This window comes from Medicago truncatula, chromosome 7 (genome assembly GCF_003473485.1).
Source record: "Medicago truncatula cultivar Jemalong A17 chromosome 7, MtrunA17r5.0-ANR, whole genome shotgun sequence".
Lineage (NCBI taxonomy): Eukaryota > Viridiplantae > Streptophyta > Magnoliopsida > Fabales > Fabaceae > Medicago > Medicago truncatula.
The window spans coordinates 37,476,787-37,497,668 of NC_053048.1; the positions used below are offsets into that span (position 1 = coordinate 37,476,787).

General features: G+C 34.7%; 2 protein-coding genes across 2 annotated transcripts; both read left to right on the top strand.

Annotated features, from left to right (window-relative positions):
- Window positions 1-2,917: 2,917 nt before the first annotated feature.
- On the top strand, window positions 2,918-3,838 carry LOC112416687 (uncharacterized). Its single transcript, XM_024771009.1, has one exon. The coding sequence runs from the start codon at window positions 2,918-2,920 to the stop codon at window positions 3,836-3,838; it is 921 nt and encodes a 306-aa protein (XP_024626777.1).
- A 5,454-nt stretch (window positions 3,839-9,292) lies between these two features.
- Window positions 9,293-19,866, top strand: LOC11442551 (DExH-box ATP-dependent RNA helicase DExH9). The gene is made up of 14 exons (XM_003624183.4): window positions 9,293-9,827; window positions 9,918-10,118; window positions 10,793-11,011; window positions 11,125-11,463; window positions 11,559-11,663; window positions 12,975-13,085; window positions 14,958-15,208; window positions 15,676-15,799; window positions 15,997-16,279; window positions 16,384-16,538; window positions 17,561-17,710; window positions 17,793-18,025; window positions 18,566-18,830; window positions 19,281-19,866. The coding sequence occupies exons 1-14, from the start codon at window positions 9,591-9,593 to the stop codon at window positions 19,557-19,559; spliced, it is 2,952 nt and encodes a 983-aa protein (XP_003624231.1). The 5' UTR covers window positions 9,293-9,590; the 3' UTR covers window positions 19,560-19,866.
- Window positions 19,867-20,882: the final 1,016 nt, after the last annotated feature.

Genomic DNA, 20,882 nt, shown 5'->3' on the forward strand with positions numbered 1-20,882 from the left:
AAATATATGTGGACAATATGGTCCCGCAACCTCTCCACCTCCTTAGTCACACCATACTCCGCCTCCAAATCCCTCTGCTCCTTCAAACGCTCCTTGAAGATCTCCTCCAAGTAGCCAAATCGGCAATGCGCACCTTTGGTCATTTTGACCTCTCTACGAGCATCAAACGTACTAGACCCCAAGTACGTCTCCATAAATTACACCGTCTCGCCCCGTGATATGGACCCGTGGGACAGGAGCATGCCTTCAATGGGGATATGCAGCAAAGAGGCCACATCGTCAAGTGTGACTGTCACCTCCCTAAACTGAAGGTGGAAGCTGGAAGTCTCCTCGTGCCACCTATCCACAAAGGCACAAATTAAACAATGGTCAATCATGATGTAGCTGGTGTCTTGGAGCCAACCAAGGCTGGTGCACTGCAATTTGTTCTCCCACCACCGTGCAACCATGATAGGTTTGGTGTCATTATCATGCATCGCTTCTATCTTCTTTCCGTTGTTGATGCATTTTAATTTTCCACGCCACTGCAAATAATTAAAATTAATAAAGTGAGTTTAAACTCATGGGTTCACAAACAGATTTAACATTACATAAACACGCAGTTTCACAAATATCAACATCATTTTCACACAGATTAACATTAATTAAGTGAATTTAAAGTGAGTTTAACATTAATAAATACCTCGCCATCACCCGCCTTCCTGGCCACGTGCACATGGTACTTCCAAAGCAGGTCAGTCTCGTGTGGGCCACCGGGATAGTCATCTTGTGGCTCAAGGTCCACCACCTTCTCCTTCTTCTTTCGCCTTTGCCGTGACTCAGCATCTTCCATTTCCTCGTCCATAGGATGCAACTCTCCTCAAGCTTCTGCTCCTCCATGTGCTGCAAGCCCACATCAGGCTGCTCTTGCTGCAAGTCCATATACTCTTGCTGCTCCGGCTGATGCTCGACATCAGCACGACGTCCTCCAGCACCCCGACGCCTCGGAGGAACACCACCTTCATCCTCCAGCTGTTGCCTACGTGCTCTCCTATGGGAAGCATGCCCTGCCTCCCTTACGCGCCGAGTATTAGATGCTGAACCTTCTGTAACATTCAAATTATGGTAATCAAACATCACAATCAAACAGCACAAAACATAAGCAAAAAAACGTTATGAGTTTGTCCGGATTTCGAACTCCTGAAGTTAACAATCTAGTCCGGAAAAACAAATCCTGATTACATCCAACCAAAATTCCAAAAAAGAAAAAACACCAAATTAACCATGCAAATGTACAGAAATCGAACTTACCTTCTATGATGTTTGACAAGGGTTGAAATGCGGTGCTTTTGAGCAACAAAACTCCAAATTTGGACAAGATTTGTGGTGTTCGGATTTTGGGATAATGTAGAGAGAGAGAGAGAGAGAGAGAGAGAGAGTGAATGGTGAAATTGAAACTGTAAAAATGGGGGGTGAAGTTCCTTTTATACTTCGCAGTTGTCCTGATTTTATATTCCGAAACACGCATTCATGTTCCGGGTTATATAATCCAAAAGGCATTTTCGTAATTTGCATAGGGCGTGTGAGAAGGCCATAGGGTGGTAAAAGTAATAGTCTATTTATTTTGGTTAAGTAGTTCAGTGGCCAGAGCTCACACATTTTGAATGTGGAGAATGTGAGCTCACACATTTGTTGTTTAATTTTTTTTTTTTTATCATATATTGTTTTTATAAATAGCTAAATAAATATACAATCACGCTTTCCTTATAAAAAAAAAATATATGCAGCTACACGTCTACACTATACGATTCGCAAAACCTAACTCAAATGAAAATATCGATATTATTAGGTTTAACATATTTAACCGAGTTTAAACTCAAAATTAAATCTCGCAATTATACGTGTGAATAAGTTGAATTTGATGTTTGTCACTGTCTACAAATCAAAAGAAATATAAAATTCTTGTGTTTTATGACATACTTTTAAGGAGTAAAATTTAAAGTTAAATTTTGCCGTCCATTAAATTTCACATGTTTTGTTTTTTCATTCTCTTCACATGGTTTATTACATTTCTCAATTTTGTTTAGATCCAGTAGCAAACAAATGCTACGAAAAATTTACATAAACTTAAATTTGAATTCATTGAAAATGTAAAATGATGAGACTCACGTAGAGAATAAGATTTAAAGAAAATATTAAAAATATAATAGTTTTAGCGTTTCTCATACTTATATTAACAATTGAATTAGGTTTCACTTATTAAAAAAAATAAAAACTGAACTAGGTTTTCACGACTTCTCAATTTATTTTTTATTCCCTTTGTTGCACTTTTTTTTTTGAACAAATTGTTGCACTCTTTATCTACACACTTAAATGTGATTTTTTATTTTGTTTTGGTATAACTATTTTTTTTATCAAATCCGAAACTTTGTCCATGAACCAACGTCTACTCCCATAGAGAATAGAGAGAGAATTTAAAAAAACAAAAAGTCAATTCTACCTTGAGTAAAAAACGGGTTAATAGTAGTACTTAGTCTTTTAGCCTATTACAGACGGAAGTTAATTACCTTACTAAAATAAAATGACAAAAATGTACATACATAGCTGGTGTAAGCATGATTCATAATGTTCTAAATAAATCCAATGTAAATCCAATCCAGCATGTACCTTTCTTTATCTGTCTTGTTTCCAAACCTGTTTCTTTCTCCAGAACCCAAGTAAGTAACTTTGACCCTCTCTCTTTATCTCTCCTCTTTTTCTCACTCCAAATTTATTATAGATTCTACCATTACATTACTAGTAGTACCAAACCATCACTCACTTCCAACAATCTCTCTCTTAACAAACAAAACAAGACAAAGCAAACCTCAGATCTCTTTTCTCATGCTGCTGCTACTCAACAAAAAACACACGAAACGCCGTCGTATGTAACAAACAAATGAGGTGTAAGAAACATATTTCTGATTTCTCTAGCACCGTCGGCGTCTGCTCCACCTGTCTTAGAGAAAGACTCATAATCTTAATCCAAGCCCAAACCCAACTAACAAGACTCACCTCACGCGCTTCCGATGAATGTTCTAGAAACTCCGAAACAACCAATCATCTTCCACCACCGTTAATATTTCCACGCTCTGTTTCACCTTACGTCTCTCGCCGTAAATCTGATTACCCCACCGTTGGAGATCGTCGTGAAAGACTGTTTTACAGCACTCCGCAGTTAGGTCCGACGTTTTACGCAGGGGATTGTAACGTGAATTCCAACTCCAGGTCGTTGAAGAAGCGTTTGAGCAAGTTTTGGAAATTCTCGAATCTGTTTAGGACTAGATCGGAGAAATTTCAATCTGATCCATCCTGTGAAGCGTCTTCTTCGGATTCATCTTCGTGGTTTTCTTCGATTTTACCTGCGAGAAAGAAGAATCGCGATCGGAATGTTATGGCAGAGGATTTTACCGTCGGAGCACGGCGGAGGCATCGTCACCGTCAATCTGATCGTGGAATGTCTCCGGTGAGAACAGAGGAGTTTGTTGATGAATGCGATCAGTGTCCGTCTGGGAGTGGTTACTCGTCGGAGTCCTCTCCGTGGTGGCGGAGAACGCCGTCGGTAAATGTTCCATCGGCGCGGCGTTCGAGGTTTGGACACGGGAAGAGCGCGTCAGGTTCGGGTATTTTTTGCATGAGTCCTTTGGTTCGGGCGAGTCCGAACCGGAGATGGAACCACAAGGGACTACCACCCGAGATGACTGTGGCGGCGGACGTTAGAGCTGCAGCGGTGAAGCCACATCTCTCTGCAGCGGCGTCGTTTTGTGCGAACCGTTCAAGGAAGCTTGCAGATTTTGGAAGAGTCAACGATAACCGTTGATTTGGTTGACTTTTTCATGTGAAACGGTGATTTGATTTTTCATTTTTCTTCCCATATTCTTGATCGAAACAAAATGGAGAATTTTAATCATTTTTTTGTGGTTTTAAATTCTATTATTTGTATACACTATACTACAGTGTTAATTATTACAAGATAAACATAGTGGTTGTTTTCTTTTGTATTTTAATTTTACAATATAGTTAACATTCAATGTTTGTGAATTTGCAATTGCATGTTTGATCTGGTCCTCTGCATTTTCAATTCAGCAAAAAAAAAAAAACACTCTGCACTTGTTTCCTTTTTTTTTATTTTTTTTTATATATAAATAATTCACATTCTAGCTGAATTAAGATTATTCGCATTTTTAATATTTACTGGTCTTCTTAGTTGAATACCTATAATAATTATTGCTGGAGTAATAATTTAGTACTGTTTTTTTAATAAGCTTTAATCATTTATTGTTAACTTGCTTTAAAGTAATTTTATACAAATAAATACGAATATAGGAGTATCAATTTGAATTTGGCTTGTAATAAAAATTTATGAAATCTGTATGAGTTATTTGATTTTGTGAGTTTCATTAATTTGAAATAAAAGTCATTAAACGTAATTTGTGATATTGTATATTGATGTTCAATTAAAGTTTAAGATGTTGTTTCTCATCTCTTTCTTTAAAAAATAAAAATAAAATTTGTTGTAATGATTATTTTCTCTTTTGCGATTTTTTTGAAAAGTATATCATGAATTAATTAATTAATTGAATTTGTACCCAAAAAAATAGTCAATTTAATTTATTTATTAGTTTTATAGCTACTTGTATTGAGTTGAGTCAAAAGAGATAAAAAAAATTGTGCAAGTGTTTAGAAGATTATAAAGACACTTATTTTAATTAATCTCTATGTTGATGAGATTCTACTTTGGATGCAGAAAATCGGCAAGTATAATCAAGATTAAACTTATAACGCTTCAAAGATTATAAAGACACTTATTTTAAGATTCTAAAGATAGTAAAACATCAAATTGATGTTTGGTCAGAATGGGGTTTTTCTTACGGTAGCTTGAATGGTGACATTTAATATTAAATCAATATAAAAAAATATATTTGGTGTGATTGGTAAATTTGCAAACGAAGGATGATAATGATCCCACCAGAGTAAAAAAAAATACTAATAAGATAATGATTCCAAAATGGTGGGAGAAGCGCGTCTAAACCATTGAACAAAAGTACCGTAAGATAGTGCTTATGAAATCATCAATGAACAAAGGAAGTGCAAATTGAAAATGAAGAATGATTGTTATTGGAGAAATTAGAACATTCTTTCATCGAGTTAAATGTTGGAGATTGATATTTGTAAATATTCTGACGTTCAAGTTAGTAAGAGAACAAAAAATCGTTATAGATCGAAAAATATGTAGCTTATATGTTGTACTTTTTACAAATTGATGTTTTATAGTATTGAAAAGAAGTCGTTAGAGAGTGATGGATCAAACTTTATGAATAGCGCTTTCAAGGCTTGGATTCGATAGCCATTGGAAAGCGTTTCGAGCCGTTGAAGCACTATGAGTCGAAGATGAACGAAAACATTTATCGTGTTGGATTGGATCTTTGTAGAAATGAACGTCGAGATAATGTAGGGTTTTTGGCCGGTCCAAAACAATTATTAATGAATAATCAATTACACTGGACACATTGTACAAACTATTTGAGTGATAAAAAAGTGTGTAAATCTAAATTGGATTTAGTTTGAAGAAAAGGAAGATAGTGGTAAGGAGCATGATGAACGGATGGTGCTCCCCAACCCCACTTGAATAGGAAGTCAATAGGTATAATGGTGGGTCACTGAATTTGAAATGAATGTTGAGTTTTTTGTGTGTGGTGAATTGGAACACACAATATGTCACTTACTACATCTCTCAAAGTGTTGGTATTGATCATGTGTGTGGGTCCGCACTATTTAAGCACTTCCTGCGCCGCGTTTAATTCTTTGGCTACCCTTTTAAAAACTTGGTTCAAACAGTGCACACTATTAGTACACTGTTTCAATAAATACGTTACGGGTGGGCTCAGCTCAGGTATATAAAAAAATAAATCACTGTCTTGAAGAAGGAAAAAAAGTTATACGAAAGTTTAAGTACAATTGTGCATTGGAAAAAAAAAAAAATCTTGAAATACCGTTATTAATATCTTCTTTTCTTTGGTTACAAATCTTCGCTTATTTAGTAGTAATTTTTACATTACCATAAAATATAACGTTACAATATCTTGATATATTTATTTTGTCACTTTTTCTCATTTTGTTGGGATGATTTATAATTATAGCATATAACCTTTGATTAAAATTGTCTTTACCTTTTAGTGACATTATAAAACTGAAGGAGGGTAAAAAATCCGGTCTATTATGTCATAATTATCTAAGTCACTATTATTTCAACCGGACTCCTAACATGTTGAACTTTTGCTTGAATTTCCCAAATCATTTGAAATAATCTTAACTTTTTATTTACTTGTGTATCCATCCAGAAGTAGCGGACAAGAGTTCGTTCTACTCCAAATGTTAAAAATGTAGTAATTCAAACTTTCCTAGTCTTTGTTGTGGCCAATATTATTTTTTATTTATTTAGGAAATATGGAGATTAAATATTCCCTTCACTAGATTTAAATCCTCAAACAAAAGCAACACAAGAAAGATCGGCCATTAGAGGCACATGCCAATAAAGTTTGAAACAAAATTATAAATTTTACAATCTCCAAATAAGGATAAATTATTCTTAGCCAATGTATTTGTTACTTGATTTCACCACTCGCAAAATATGTTTTAACAAAATTGTTTCCATATAAATCTGATCGCACTGGCAAGATACACTTAGATTTAACGGTTTAGAGGTCATGGAATATCCCCAAAGCTCATCCTGAAACATTAAACAAACCTTAATGTCGGCTGAAAATGTTGCAAAGAGACTCATGTTGCTCGTCCCTAAAATACCTCTTAATGCGGCTCTCCCCGTCAGACCAACCAACCGCAACATTGTGATAGCTCCAACCAATGTTTGTGTACTCTAGAGTTATACCATCACATGTTTCTTCGTTCAACACCCCTAGATCATGAAATTCACCACAACACCATGATGCCCCATTCTAATCGGAATAAGGGGTAACTCGGGATGTGGAATATTTCAAGTATAAAATTTGTGCAAGGGGCCAACACTAGGTGTCATGTTGTCTAAGCATAAGTCACTTTGGTCATTGTCTCCCACGCGCCAAATTAAATTTGAAGTTATTTTATCTCAATTTCTATAGACATATTTCCACATATTTAACATGCTCCTTTCTTTATCAATCTCAAGTAACAGATCTCGTGCACATCATCTTCTGTTAGTGCAAACAAGATTAGATGCAAATTATCCAATTGTAAGGGTTATATTCCTTCTATCACGAGAAAAGTATACTTAGTGCAGTCTATTATTAACGGTATACTTCTTTATAGCTTTCACGTTTATGCTTGACCTATATTTTTACTTAATAAGATTGATACTTAGATCATTTACGATGGCAAAATATATTCAACAACCCTCAACACCTACTTTTTCAATTTCCAACACTCCACATCATTTTCTCTCTCTTAATTCAACACCCATTCAATTTTTACCTCTTCAATGGTTTTTTCATTCAACACCCTACCCCACCACCTTTTATTTCTTATTCTTATTTAATTTTATATTTTTGTTTTTATAATTACATAAAATTACAATTATCGATCATAATTAAATTAAAATGAAGAAACACTTAACAATTTTTTTTTTTTGTAAAAACAAAATTTATTTAAATAATTTATTTTTATTTTCTTAACATAAATAAAATGCAATACAACAAACTAAATAAACACTAAAACTTCAAAAGAAAGGCTAATACAAAGCTAATAATAAGATTAAGAGTGTGAAAAACTTGATTTTTTTCTGTGTCCAAATCAAATGATCTAAGTCTCTATTTATAGAGAAAAAAAATTACGAATTTTGGTAAAAAAAATAAAAATAAAAATTATTTGCAATGAAATAATTGGGTCCAAATTATTAAGAAGATAAAAATCCGAGCAGCCAATCAGCGCGCGCCAAGTGTCTCCGTGGGCCAGGCATTCAACATGTTGAATTGTTTCAACACTTCCCTCCTCCAACTCACTTTTTTCCCATTTCAACACCCCCTACAATGGTCTCAACATGTTGAATATGGCATTCAACAAGCCATTGTAAGTGGTCTTAGGTAAAATAAATTGTTTGGTCTGGAGACATTCATGCTAGAAAGTCAGTAAGTGTTACTTGGAAATATGTTTGTGCTCCTACTACTGGATGTGGTTTGGGCTTGAGACATATCAAGCTTGTCAACTAAGTAGTTATTTTGAGACTTTGTTGGCTATGTTACTCCTCATCTTATGATTGAGCCATTTTGATCAAAGCTACTTATTTGGAAATTACCATCTTATTGAATGTCATATATCTCCCTCTAATTTGCATTTGTATAAAACACCACTTTGTAGTTGTTAAGGATCAAATCCATTATATTATTGGTAATGGTTCTAATACCATGTTTTAGACATACATTTGGTCAAGTAACGGCTAAGTTAGGGATACTACAATTTCCTCTATTATTTTTTCTGTTAGATTCTTGAATAAGAGGATTTCTTTTCAAAACTTGCAGTTCAATTTTGTCTTTTATGCATGTGGTCGAAAGTTTATCCAATGGCTCTGTGTCTAACACTATATTTGACCTCTAAACTTTTAATGCTTTTAATATTGCTGACAACCATGATCCTTCTACTAAAATCATAGAGTTTATTTGGTCTTCTCTTCCCTTGGTAGGATCAAAATTAAGATGATGGTGCATCAAGAAAATCACCAAGCCATGTCTCTAATGGGGAAATTTTAAGAAACCATTATTGAGATTCGTTAGGTGGCTTTAGCACTAATATTGATATTCAATCTTGCTTGTTTGTTGAACCCAGGGTTGCAACGAGGGGAATTGAGATTGTCAAAGATGAACATTGGAACTCTATTTAAGCTTTCTCCAATTGTTCTTAATCTTCTTTATAGGATACACAATCATTGGGCCAATTGTCACGCTTGTGTTTGGTTACCCGACGGGCCACCGCTACCTCACGTTTACAACTCATTTCACGGTAAATTTATAAAGCTACTATTTATAGCTTCTCTATCAACGCTACTTTCTACCGTGATTTTGCCTTACATCAAACACACACTGCATCTTTACTTTAATATGCATTTTCATGTTTTTCATAAGGAAGCAAATCATTAAGTAAATAAGTCAAACAATTACAATCTTGATCATACTGGTAACAATATATATATATATATATATATATATATATATAAGTTAAGAACATAATTTTTTTTTCCGGGTCGGATCTGTAAATTGAGAGGATGATAAGCCCAATCGAGTTCCATTTGAGGAGGTCCATAAAAAAAACATAATGCAGTCAATCGCTGCCTGCCGCTTTAAACCCTTGACAACACAAAACTGAAGCCGCACTGCACTGCCGGAGTAAGGAAGGAAGGAAGGAAGGCTTCCAATTCTGTGTTGCACTGCCGGAGTAACCAACGCATTCGGAAAAGTTTTTTTCGTTTTTAACCTATTTTTCTGATTTTTCTTCCCCTCTCCTCGTGCTATATCTGCCAACACAGCTTCTTCGTATACATTCATTCTCAACTTCGTTGTGAAATTTCCTCACAATACAATACAACTATGGGATCCTTAAAGAGGAAATCGCCGCCGGGAGAAGAAGAACCATCACCTTCCCACCAAGCACAACAACCACTACACGACTGTGTTCACGATGTCTCATATCCACATGGCTACGTTCACCCTCCACCTTCTTCTTCTTCATCTTCCACAAAAGAACCTGCAAAGACCTTCCCTTTCACACTCGACCCCTTTCAATCTCAATCCATTACCTGTCTCGAAAACTCTGAATCCGTTATGGTATACAACTAACACCTTCATTTCTACTATTTTAATTAATTTTCATTATTATAATTATTGAATTTTGATGATTTTGGATTAATATTTTAGGTGTCTGCACATACATCTGCTGGGAAAACTGTTGTGGCTTTATATGCAATTGCTATGTCTCTTCGAAATAAACAGCGTGTTATTTACACTTCACCTATCAAAGCACTTAGTAATCAGAAGTATAGAGAGTTTAAAGAAGAGTTTTCTGATGTTGGTTTGATGACTGGTGATGTTACCATTGACCCCAATGCTTCTTGCCTGGTATATATGATTACCCTAATATTTTTACTATTTACTCCGTTATTTTTTTAAATGTCGTTTTGGATAATGAATTTGTTCTTATATCGGCTTTTTTGAGTTTATCTATATAAGTAGTTGTCACTTGTGATACCGATTCGGAGAGCTTATGAGTTTTGACATGTTAAGTTGTTTTCAGTTTATTTCCATATAAGCTCTTCAGGATAGCTAACGAAAACATCTTATTATATTTTTAACATTATTTTCAAAAGCTCTCCAGGATAGCTTATGAAAATAGCTTATAACTTGTATCAACATAGTTTGGCTTTTGTTTTTATTTTTTATGACAAAATTAGCTTATAAGATAATAGATAAGAACTTATGATACAAGGGCTTGATTGTTTTGTTTATCGAAGTATATTGTTTACAAAGTTCAAAAGGCAACACTAACTAATTTTGTCAAGAATACCGTGAACTATTTATTGCAGAGAGAAATAGGACGAATGAGATTAATTCTATCAAAAGTATAAAGATCAAGATTTATTAGTTTTCTTAGTTCGTGTCAATAACCTTAAAACAACAACTAAAAAAGAATGTACAAAGTATATACTGCCCAAATACACACTCATCTATACTGGTTAGTCTGACAGATGAAATTTTGATATGTATAAATAAACATTTACATTTGCTCATTTTAGGTCATGACTACGGAAATCTGGCGTAGTATGCAATACAAAGGGTCTGAGGTCACCAGGGAGGTGGCTTGGATTATTTTTGATGAGGTGCATTACATGCGTGATCGTGAAAGAGGTGTGGTTTGGGAAGAGAGCATTGTTATGTCGCCAAAGAATGCCCGTTTTGTCTTCCTATCTGCCACTGTCCCTAATGCCAAAGAATTTGCTGATTGGGTAGCAAAGGTGATTTAATCTCAACTTGATTTTATAGAATCTTTATTTATTTGCATTTTTTGATTCATTTTTGTGAATGTGGGGATGTTTGCTGGTGGTCTTACGATTTGGGTTGATTGCAGGTACACCAACAACCTTGTCATATTGTTTATACGGATTACCGACCAACTCCCCTTCAACATTATATATTTCCTTCCGGAAGTGAGGGTCTGTACTTAGTTGTGGATGAAAAGGGAAAATTCCGTGAAGACAGCTTTCAGAAAGCTTTGAATGCTCTTATTCCCGCTGCTGATGGTGATAGGAAAAAAGAAAACGCCAAGTGGCAAAAAGGTTTGGTGCTGGGCAAGGCTGCTGAAGAAAGCGACATATTCAAGATGGTGAAAATGATCATTCAACGTCAATACGATCCTGTGATACTGTTCAGCTTTAGCAAGAGGGAGTGTGAATTTCTTGCAATGCAGGTAAGTTCTAATTGATGTTCATTGTTAAAAGAATATTTTCTCATTCTTCCATGTGCGGTGACACTTTGTATTTGTGTCGTCTATGATTTCTGCAGATGGCCAAAATGGATCTCAATGGGGATATAGAGAAGGACAACATAGAAAAAATATTTTGGTGTGCTATGGATATGCTTTCAGATGATGATAAGAAGCTTCCTCAGGCAAGTCACTTGATAAATTGTGGTGTTTTCCGCCTATGGGGCACATTTACCATGCCTCATGCAGATCTCTGGTTTTCAACACACTTCAAATTCTTCAACAAACTATAAAGCTTCTTGTTGATTTAAAAATCATCAATTATTAATTTAAAAAAGCACTCATTCATAAACCGGATTCAATTTTCTCTTGTCAGTTTCGTCACGCCCTAAAATTTATGAAAACAAGGATTCCTTAGGACTAGTAGATTTCTGATTTATCCGTTGGATTTGGGGATCTAGATTAAGCATTTATTCGTCTGAATTCATGAATTTTAATTTTGGTTTCCCTATGGCGCGTTGGTCGTGTTTGTTTTTAGATTTCCATATATTGTGTGAGATTGGGAAGGGCAGGGACGGAACTAGAAAAAGTTACTGAGGGGGTGCAAAAACAAAAACAATAGGGTAATTTCTATTGTAACAAAGATGGTAAGAGTGCAATTGCGGCGCATGAAAATGACACAATCTCATGCTATGGGGTGACATACATGATGCTTTTATTGTTATATGATCTCTCTAAGATGAGTTATTTTTTGTTTATAAGCAAAAAAATATTATTAATAGGAGTATTCAACGCTGTACAATCAAATAGCGAAGATTTAAGAACTCAATGGATTACCAAACTAATTGGAAAATTGATGACCTAAACTCTTCCGTTCTGTCATAATAAACTACCCCCAAGAGAGCATCTTTTTATGAGAAATCACATCGTCACAATCAACAATTGCTTAAAAGACATAGGAGTTATGTTTAAATTTGAGGATTTTTTTTTCTTCTAGTTATATTTTATTCAATCTAGTTAACTAATAATAGCATCATCTTTTTACATTTTTCTAAAAACTGCAGCAAGTTAAATATTAATACTAAGTATTCCAAAAAAAATATTAATATTAAGGATGAAATAGCTTGCTGCAAAGGTTAGGACGATTACAAAATATTACTTGTGAACCACATAGCAAATTGTGTGCAGGTTCGAAAAAGAAAGTGTGCTTTTTTTGCATGGTTCTTAATTATTTTAGGGTGGTGAAACCTGTTTCATATATATATGGTTCAAGTGTTACATGATACATGGCAGTGGCGATCGACCCAAATCATGTATACTTGGTTCCGTCCCTTGGGAAGGGAATCCTTAGTCCTTGCTGCATTCTTAAATATTTTTATTTTTCCTTTTTTAACTTTTTCTGTTTTGGAATCGGAGAATGTATTATTCTGTAGTTGTGCTTTCCTCTATAATTAAATTGTAACCATGATGGGTTTGTATTGATTTTTTTTTTTCAGGTTTCAAACATGCTACCCTTGCTCAAACGTGGAATAGGAGTACATCACTCTGGTTTACTCCCAATTCTAAAGGAAGTGATTGAGATCTTGTTTCAAGAAGGTCTAATCAAGGTTAGTGAACAAAAATCATGAGATACAATACTTTATCTATAAGAAGGTCTAACGACCTATCTTCATTCAATGCATAAACTATTTTGGTTAATTTGACTGTAATATTGTGTAAAGTATTACATTATCAGCATAACTGTATGCCGGCAAAGGAGTTCAATATTTAAGGGCTTGTTTCTAGCAATCGAGTAACAATTTTTTCGGTGAGATTGCATGCTATTATATGCCAGTGTGTGTTGACTGTTGAGAGAGAGAGAGAGAGAGAGAGAGAGAGAGAGAGAGAGAGAGAGAGAGAGAGAGAGAGAGAGTGAGAGAGAGAGAGAGAGAGAGAGAGAGAGAGAGAGTGTTGAGCCAAAATGGTTCCAAAATGCAACAAAGCTAGGATTAGACATTTAGAGTCAGATGGACCATGATTCATGAACTAGCAGAGCATTTAAGAGAGGCCACCAACAAACTTTTATCCTTGAAAATACAGGAATACATCCGCAACCAAATAAACCAGATAATTTATGGACCTTTGGCATGCACTATCAGAAAACCTTTGCTTTGTTATTCCTGTCAAAAAATTGAAAAATAACACACTAAGCGGAACAAATAACACATGCCACAAAAAACCTTAGCTTTTAGAAACTATTTTTCATGTCCTGATTAAGGTTTCCCGTAAAAAAAAAGTTCAGATGACCGTGAAAGTTCCTGTAAGCATTATGAGCTTGTATAAAATTGAAATTCTATATGGATAACTGTCTGTAGAAGATGTTTTAGTCCAGGAAAAGCCTTTAAGAACATTCCCTCCTTCCAGAACACGATATGCCATATGAGAACCATCAACCGGAACTAAAGAAGATGAAGCATACACCTTAGAAATCAACTTCCTGGGATTATTACTATGAGTTGCTAGATTTGCTGATTTTTGCCTTACTCATGACCGTCTAGACCATGCTCACTTTGAATTACCTATGCCAAAATTTAATACTACTGTAAAGGGAAATGTCATTGTGTTTTTGTTGTTTCTAAAACAATTGTTTTTCGACACCAAACTACAATGACCCCATTCCACCTCATTCTTATTATGCCAGCAACGTAGGGTGTGACTAATGAATTAGAACAGAAACGTAGTAATAGGCTACTGGGAAAACAGTTTTAGTGGCGTAATCAAATGGACATCGATGTTTAAGTTTTCCAAGTGATTAAATTCTTGGAATCATATGATCCTAAAATGTTGTTTAGGGATAACCTTTCAGTAGTACAAGTTAGGAAATGCCACTGCGCACTACAAAGTCTTGTTGCTTTAAAATATCATATCATATATATTATTATAATTCTTAGAAATTGTGGTTGGGCCTAACTTAACCGTACAAAACCAGCTTGTGAGGTGAGGATTGCCCCCACTTATAAACACTTATTCTGGCCATTTCTCAACCGATGTGTCACTCTTTAACACACCCCCTCACGCCCAACACTATTGGGCTTAGTTTGTGGATATAAATGGTGGGTGGCCCAATAGCGGAAACCTGATAGAAGGTGGCCCAACAAATCTTGGATTAGACTCTGATACCATCTTAAAAATTCTGGTCGGGACTAACTCAACCTCACAAAACCGGCTTGTGAGGTGAGGATTGCTTAGACCATCTCTCAACCAATGTGGGACTCTTTTACAATAATATATTTTTATTTAATATTATATTTACTAGGCAGGGGTTCCCCATTTCTCTTTTTTGCTCAGTAATTTTGTTCTTAACTTTTGGCATACCAAGATCACTATTGTATTTAACAAGTATATATTCATATATGCTTTTATGTTTGTATTGATATAATAAACATTCCTTGTTTCACAAAGTTATTAAATTTTTCAACCACTGAACTATTTTCTTTCAGTGTTTGTTTGCCACAGAGACCTTCAGCATTGGTTTGAATATGCCTGCAAAAACCGTTGTTTTTACAAATGTCCGGAAATTTGATGGGGACAAGTTTAGGTGGATAACCAGTGGAGAATATATACAAATGAGTGGTCGTGCTGGTCGACGAGGTATTGATGACCGGGGAGTATGTATCCTCATGGTTGATGAGAAAATGGAGCCTTCTACTGCTAAAAATATGGTTAAAGGGGCAGCTGATAGTTTAAACAGGTAAATTGTCAGTTATATTGAAGAATTATATAGCACACAAGATTCTGCCTGAGAATGAGTGATTTGTCCATTTTTCTTGAAATGCCCAATTATCCAAAAGCCTTTTTGATTGAATTGTTCTTGGTGTTCTTGAATATACACTTCACATTTGGCTGATAGCCTGTTGTGAGAGTTCCTTAGTTGTGTACTAACTCGAACTCTAACCCAATTAATGTAGTTTTTTTATTGGGAATTTGAAAATCACACACGTGATAGCAATTGTGATGTGACTTGTGAGTTATGACATAATAAGTGATGCCATGACAGAGAATTCTAAATTTTATGCATGAACACAGACAAAGCCAAGGATGGTTTTCTTATCATTGTTAACCTTTTGACACAAGAAACTTGTTTACTATTTTTAACGTCGTAGCTTTTATAAATGATCTGCTGCCTTTTTCTTATGTAAATGCTTTCTTGTATTTCAGTGCCTTTCATTTAAGCTACAACATGATTTTGAACCAAATGCGCTGTGAAGATGGCGATCCAGAAAATTTACTCCGTAATTCTTTTTTTCAGTTTCAAGCTGATCGTGCCATTCCTGATCTTGAGGTTTGTTAAAATTTATGAAGCCTTTTTGTGTAGTGTATAGCTTGATGAGGTTTAAATTTGTAAGGCTTTAATACAATCTCTCCAAAATTTTGAAGTTACTCTTTATTCATTTGAATTTGTTCTTTTCGATTGTGGGTTTAAAATACTTCTTGTAGAGTAAGACATTTATTAGTTTTTCTTAATAATTGTGTATCCAGAAACAAATAAAGACTCTTGAAGAAGAGAGGGAATCAATTGTTATTGACGAAGAAGACAGTTTGAAGGATTATTACAATCTTTTGGAGCAACATAGAAGTTTGAATAAAGAGGTTCATGACATTGTGATATCTCCAAGACACTGTTTACCTTATTTACAGCCTGGGAGGCTCGTTTCTCTCCAATGCACTTCTAGTGAGGAAGATCTTGTCCCCATTTTTATTGAGGATCAGTTGACATGGGGGCTGATCATTAATTTTGAAAGGATTAAGGGTGTTTCTGAAGGTGAGAATTTTCAATGGCTTCTTGTGATTTATATTTTTACTTTTGTAGTTTGTACATTAAAATTTTAATTTTCTTTTTATAAAGTAATCAAAAAAACATTTCAGATGATGCAAACATAAAGCCGGAAGATGCATCTTACAAGGTTGATATTCTTACAAGATGTGTGGTGACGAAAGATAAACTTGGAAAAAAATCTGTTGAGATCGTTCCTCTAAAAGAACGTGGAGAACCTATTGTGGTTTCAATTCCTATATCTCAGGTAAAGCCTTTTAAAAATAACATGAAGTTTCCAAATCTTTGTTGTGTGTATTAGTTCTGAGTGAAAAACAAGAAGGTTGTACATGAGAGAAGGAAATGGAAGAAACATGAGGCATAGAGATGGCAACATTTCATCAATTACATGGGTCGGAATACCATTCACCCTTGTGACTCTGTCACAGCTGAAACCACAATTCACACTCTTTTATGATGAGAAAAGTGCTTAAAGTCTGAGTGCTTCAATTCAAAAAATGATCTTATAACTTTATTACCAAAACCAGGGATGGATTTTGTACCCTGCTCATAGAAATATTTACAGCCTGTTTCTCAACCCATAGAAGTTCCGTAATTAATTAATAGAACTGAGCCCATACTATATAAGGAGGAAGTACGAGTTAGTTTTGTGCGTCTGACAAGCGAGGCACTGGACTTCTAGTGGTGGAGAGTAGGAGTATGAGAAAGCAAGGGAGTTATCCAGTTAGTCGCCATTTTGGCTTAGAGTGAATTTCTGGAGGAGTGTCTGGCTCTGAAAGAGGGAGTGGTCCTTCTACACTGTACTGCTTACTGAGCATGTTCTCCTTTTCCCCCATAATTTAGAAACCCTTCTTTATTATTAATTTCTAACCCTGTAAATGTAGTTTTAGTTTTTAAATGTTCTTTTATGATATGCTCCTTAAATTATTAGACTGGATTCCAAGAAAATTGCTATCGTAAAATAAAAACCAGTTCTAGGAAGAAGAATACGATACTTAACACAATCAATACACTACCTACTTATGCACTGTATATGTGTGCATGCATGGCACATGTATGGATGCTCATGGGTGCTTGTGTTTGTTTGCTGTTGCATTGAATAACTTATCTAGGATTTAAAATCAATAGTTGGAACTTGATATTAAAACCTCTATCCAATTTGTTGTTGAGATGTTGGTTTTGATGGAATTGTATGTTTATAGCTGTTTTTGTTCAAAAGGTTAATGGAATAACTAATGATTAGTGTATAATTTTCTTTTTCCTTCACAGGTTAATGCAATTAGCAGCCTGCGTCTATACATACCAAAGGATCTTTTGCCATTGGAAGCTCGAGAAAACACACTGAAAAAAGTTATGGAAACTCTTTCTAGATTTAGTGAGAAGGGATTGCCACTTCTAGATCCTGAAGAAGACATGAAGGTGTGGTGCTTATCCATTTGTTTTCCTCATTTTTATTATTTCCCAATTATACTATCATTATCTAGATTTCTATATTTTTCAGATACAGAGTAACTCATACAAAAAAGCATCCCGTAGAATAGAGGCATTGGAGAGACTATTTGAAAGGCATGAAATTGCGAAGTCACCGCTTATAAAGCAAAAGTTAAAAGTTTTTCAGAGGAAGCAAGAGCTGACTGCAAAAATTAAGTCCATTAAGAAAACATTAAGATCATCTACTACTTTAGCATTCAAGGATGAGCTCAAGGCAAGAAAGAGGGTTCTTCGGAGGCTAGGGTAATGAAAATTGTGAAGTATTTGTGTTATTTTCCTTAATCCTTTCAGTTTTTGTTTTGCTGCAAGACCTTGAAGTTTTGACATCGAGTATCTGCTCAAGTTATGCACTATGCTGATTTATACTTTAAGTTTATATTTGCCAACTGCCAAGTCCCAAATGGATTTAATTTCATGGACACAACACGGACATCGTTTATAATTTGAGAAAATGACATAGTTCAGTGTAATGATATTTGTCGGCCTATGAAGCACAGATACGGACACGGACACCAGACACGACACATACAGTGGCACGCCGACACCGCGAATAATTTGAGAAAATCACATAATTCAGTGTAATTGTGTGTCGGTGTCGTGTTGGTGTCCGTGCTTCATAGATGTCGGCTATCACTACTTATTGACGTCCAAATCCAATTTATGGTTGTATAATTTTATTTTTATGGTTTATAAATATGCCTCTTTCTATTAAATAATTTAAGTATCCCATACGATTGACCGGTGCTGATTGAAAATGATATTCACATGAGATCTCGGATGCAGATATGCTACAAGTGACAACGTGGTCGACTTGAAAGGGAAGGTTGCTTGTGAAATTAGCAGTGCAGATGAACTTACCTTAACAGAACTGATGTTCAATGGTGTCTTCAAGGACATAAAGGTGGAAGAGATGATTTCTCTCCTATCTTGTTTTGTCTGGCGAGAAAAAATCAATGATGCTGCCAAACCTCGAGAAGAACTTGATCTGCTCTATGCACAGTTACAAGATACTGCTCGGAGAGTTGCCCAGCTTCAGCTTGAATGCAAGGTAATTACTGAATTCCAATTCGTCACATTACTAGCATTTAACTGCACATTTGAAGACTGTATTTTCAGTTTTATTTGGGAATTCTACTCAAATTAGTATATTAGCTAAATATTCAAAAAATCTCATTACAAGATCAATTTTGAAAACTGATGAACTGAAACTTATTATCGTTCCAATTAGTGCATCTTTTCCAAAGCAAATATATTATTCATCTTCCTATTGAATGTAATATCATCAACTGATTTTGAGTTGGGTCCTTAGCTTTTCATTTCACAATAACAATTCTATATTTATCCTTATCTTCGTTACTGTCCAATCAATGATTCCATGCATTGAATATTGTAGATTTGGCCTAATCACAACCTTTTTCAGCTTAAAATTTCTTCACATCCGTAGTTGTAAAATGCTCTAACAAGTTATTTCTCCATCTCATTTTTTTACCATAAGCAGGTGCAAATTGATGTTGAAACTTTTGTGAAGTCTTTTAGGCCTGATATTATGGAGGTTGTGTATGCTTGGGCGAAAGGTTCAAAGTTCTATGAGATCATGGAGATTACACAAGTTTTTGAAGGTAGCTTGATTAGATCAATTAGAAGACTTGAGGAAGTTCTTCAGCAGCTAATAGAAGCAGCTAAGTCAATTGGAGAGATTGAGCTTGAGGCTAAGTTTGAAGAGGCAGTGTCCAAAATCAAGAGGGACATCGTCTTTGCAGCATCCTTATATCTGTAGTTCCTTCTAGAAACTGTGCAATTACATAGATTTCATGGTTGGAAGGATGGTGTACAACTTGATATTCACCTTGTTTTTCACCTTTTGTTTTGAACTTAGCTTAGAAACATACAAAATCAATGTATTGGATAATGTAAACTACTCAACTTTTTGCAGTGTTGAAGATAGTTTGTTAGACGTAAATTACATGGCAAGCTCGCAAATCACTGGCCATTTCTAAAATTTTATAAATAGCCGAAAGCTCTGTACTAAGGACTACTTAATCTTTTATAAATCACATCTATATATATGATAGGATTGTCGAATATCTGGATGTTAGTATGCCGTTTACATTCTTTGTTATTTCAATTTAGTTTCTTATACGTTACGATTCAAGTCATTTTCATTTCCGAATGTATATTTTACATAAATTTAATGTATGAATCATCCTGTTACTTTGAGCATATTATTTTCACATTTTACAAGTTTTTTTTTTCTTTCGTCAAAGTTCTTTACAATAACAATTTCATTCTAAAATTAATAAGCATCAATCATCAAAAAAATCTTCTTTATAACCGATTTCGTCAAACCTTTAGTTCATTCCATTTGTTCTATAATTTGCGCATTCAAGTTGTTAACAGTTGTTCAGCTACTTCAATCATCTTCTATACATTATGCATTTGCCTAACAGAATAATGTCACTATGAAAATAGTATGATATTTGAACGTCAAACTGTTCCATCTTTTGAATATTTGTCCATATATTGACATTTACTCTAACTTAGGAAAGTCCCACACTAAACATTTTATTTGTTGAATTTTAAAAAGATTCATGTCAAAATAAAAAATCAACATTGATATAGGGGGTTAAAATTACTGTTTTTTTTTAGAGAAGGTGGTTGATATTACTTGTTACATATTATATTTGCACATGCTTATTTACATAGATATAAACTTATGAGTGATTGCCACTCAAGGGCCTTGGCTAACATCTTTTAGAGGAAGTTTCTTCGGTTCAATCGGCTTAAATTTCCATTTTGCTTCGAAAGTATACTTAAAAACATCATTTAGTTTGAATTTTTTCTTTTAAGAATATCTAAAAAAAAGGACCCTCCATTTAACTGCCTTTTTTGTGGCTCCTAAAATCATATTTTCTTATTTCTTTTCAAATTTAAGGTGATTTCGGTTCAATCGGATTTTACTTTTGATTTATTTTTTCAGAAAATTCAAAACAAATATTTAAACACGATTTCAAGAGCCCCAAGGCTGTTAGATGCATTTTAGTATTTAAACACGATTTTAAGTGTTTATTAGAAAAAAGGAACCAAACTGAACCATATGCGA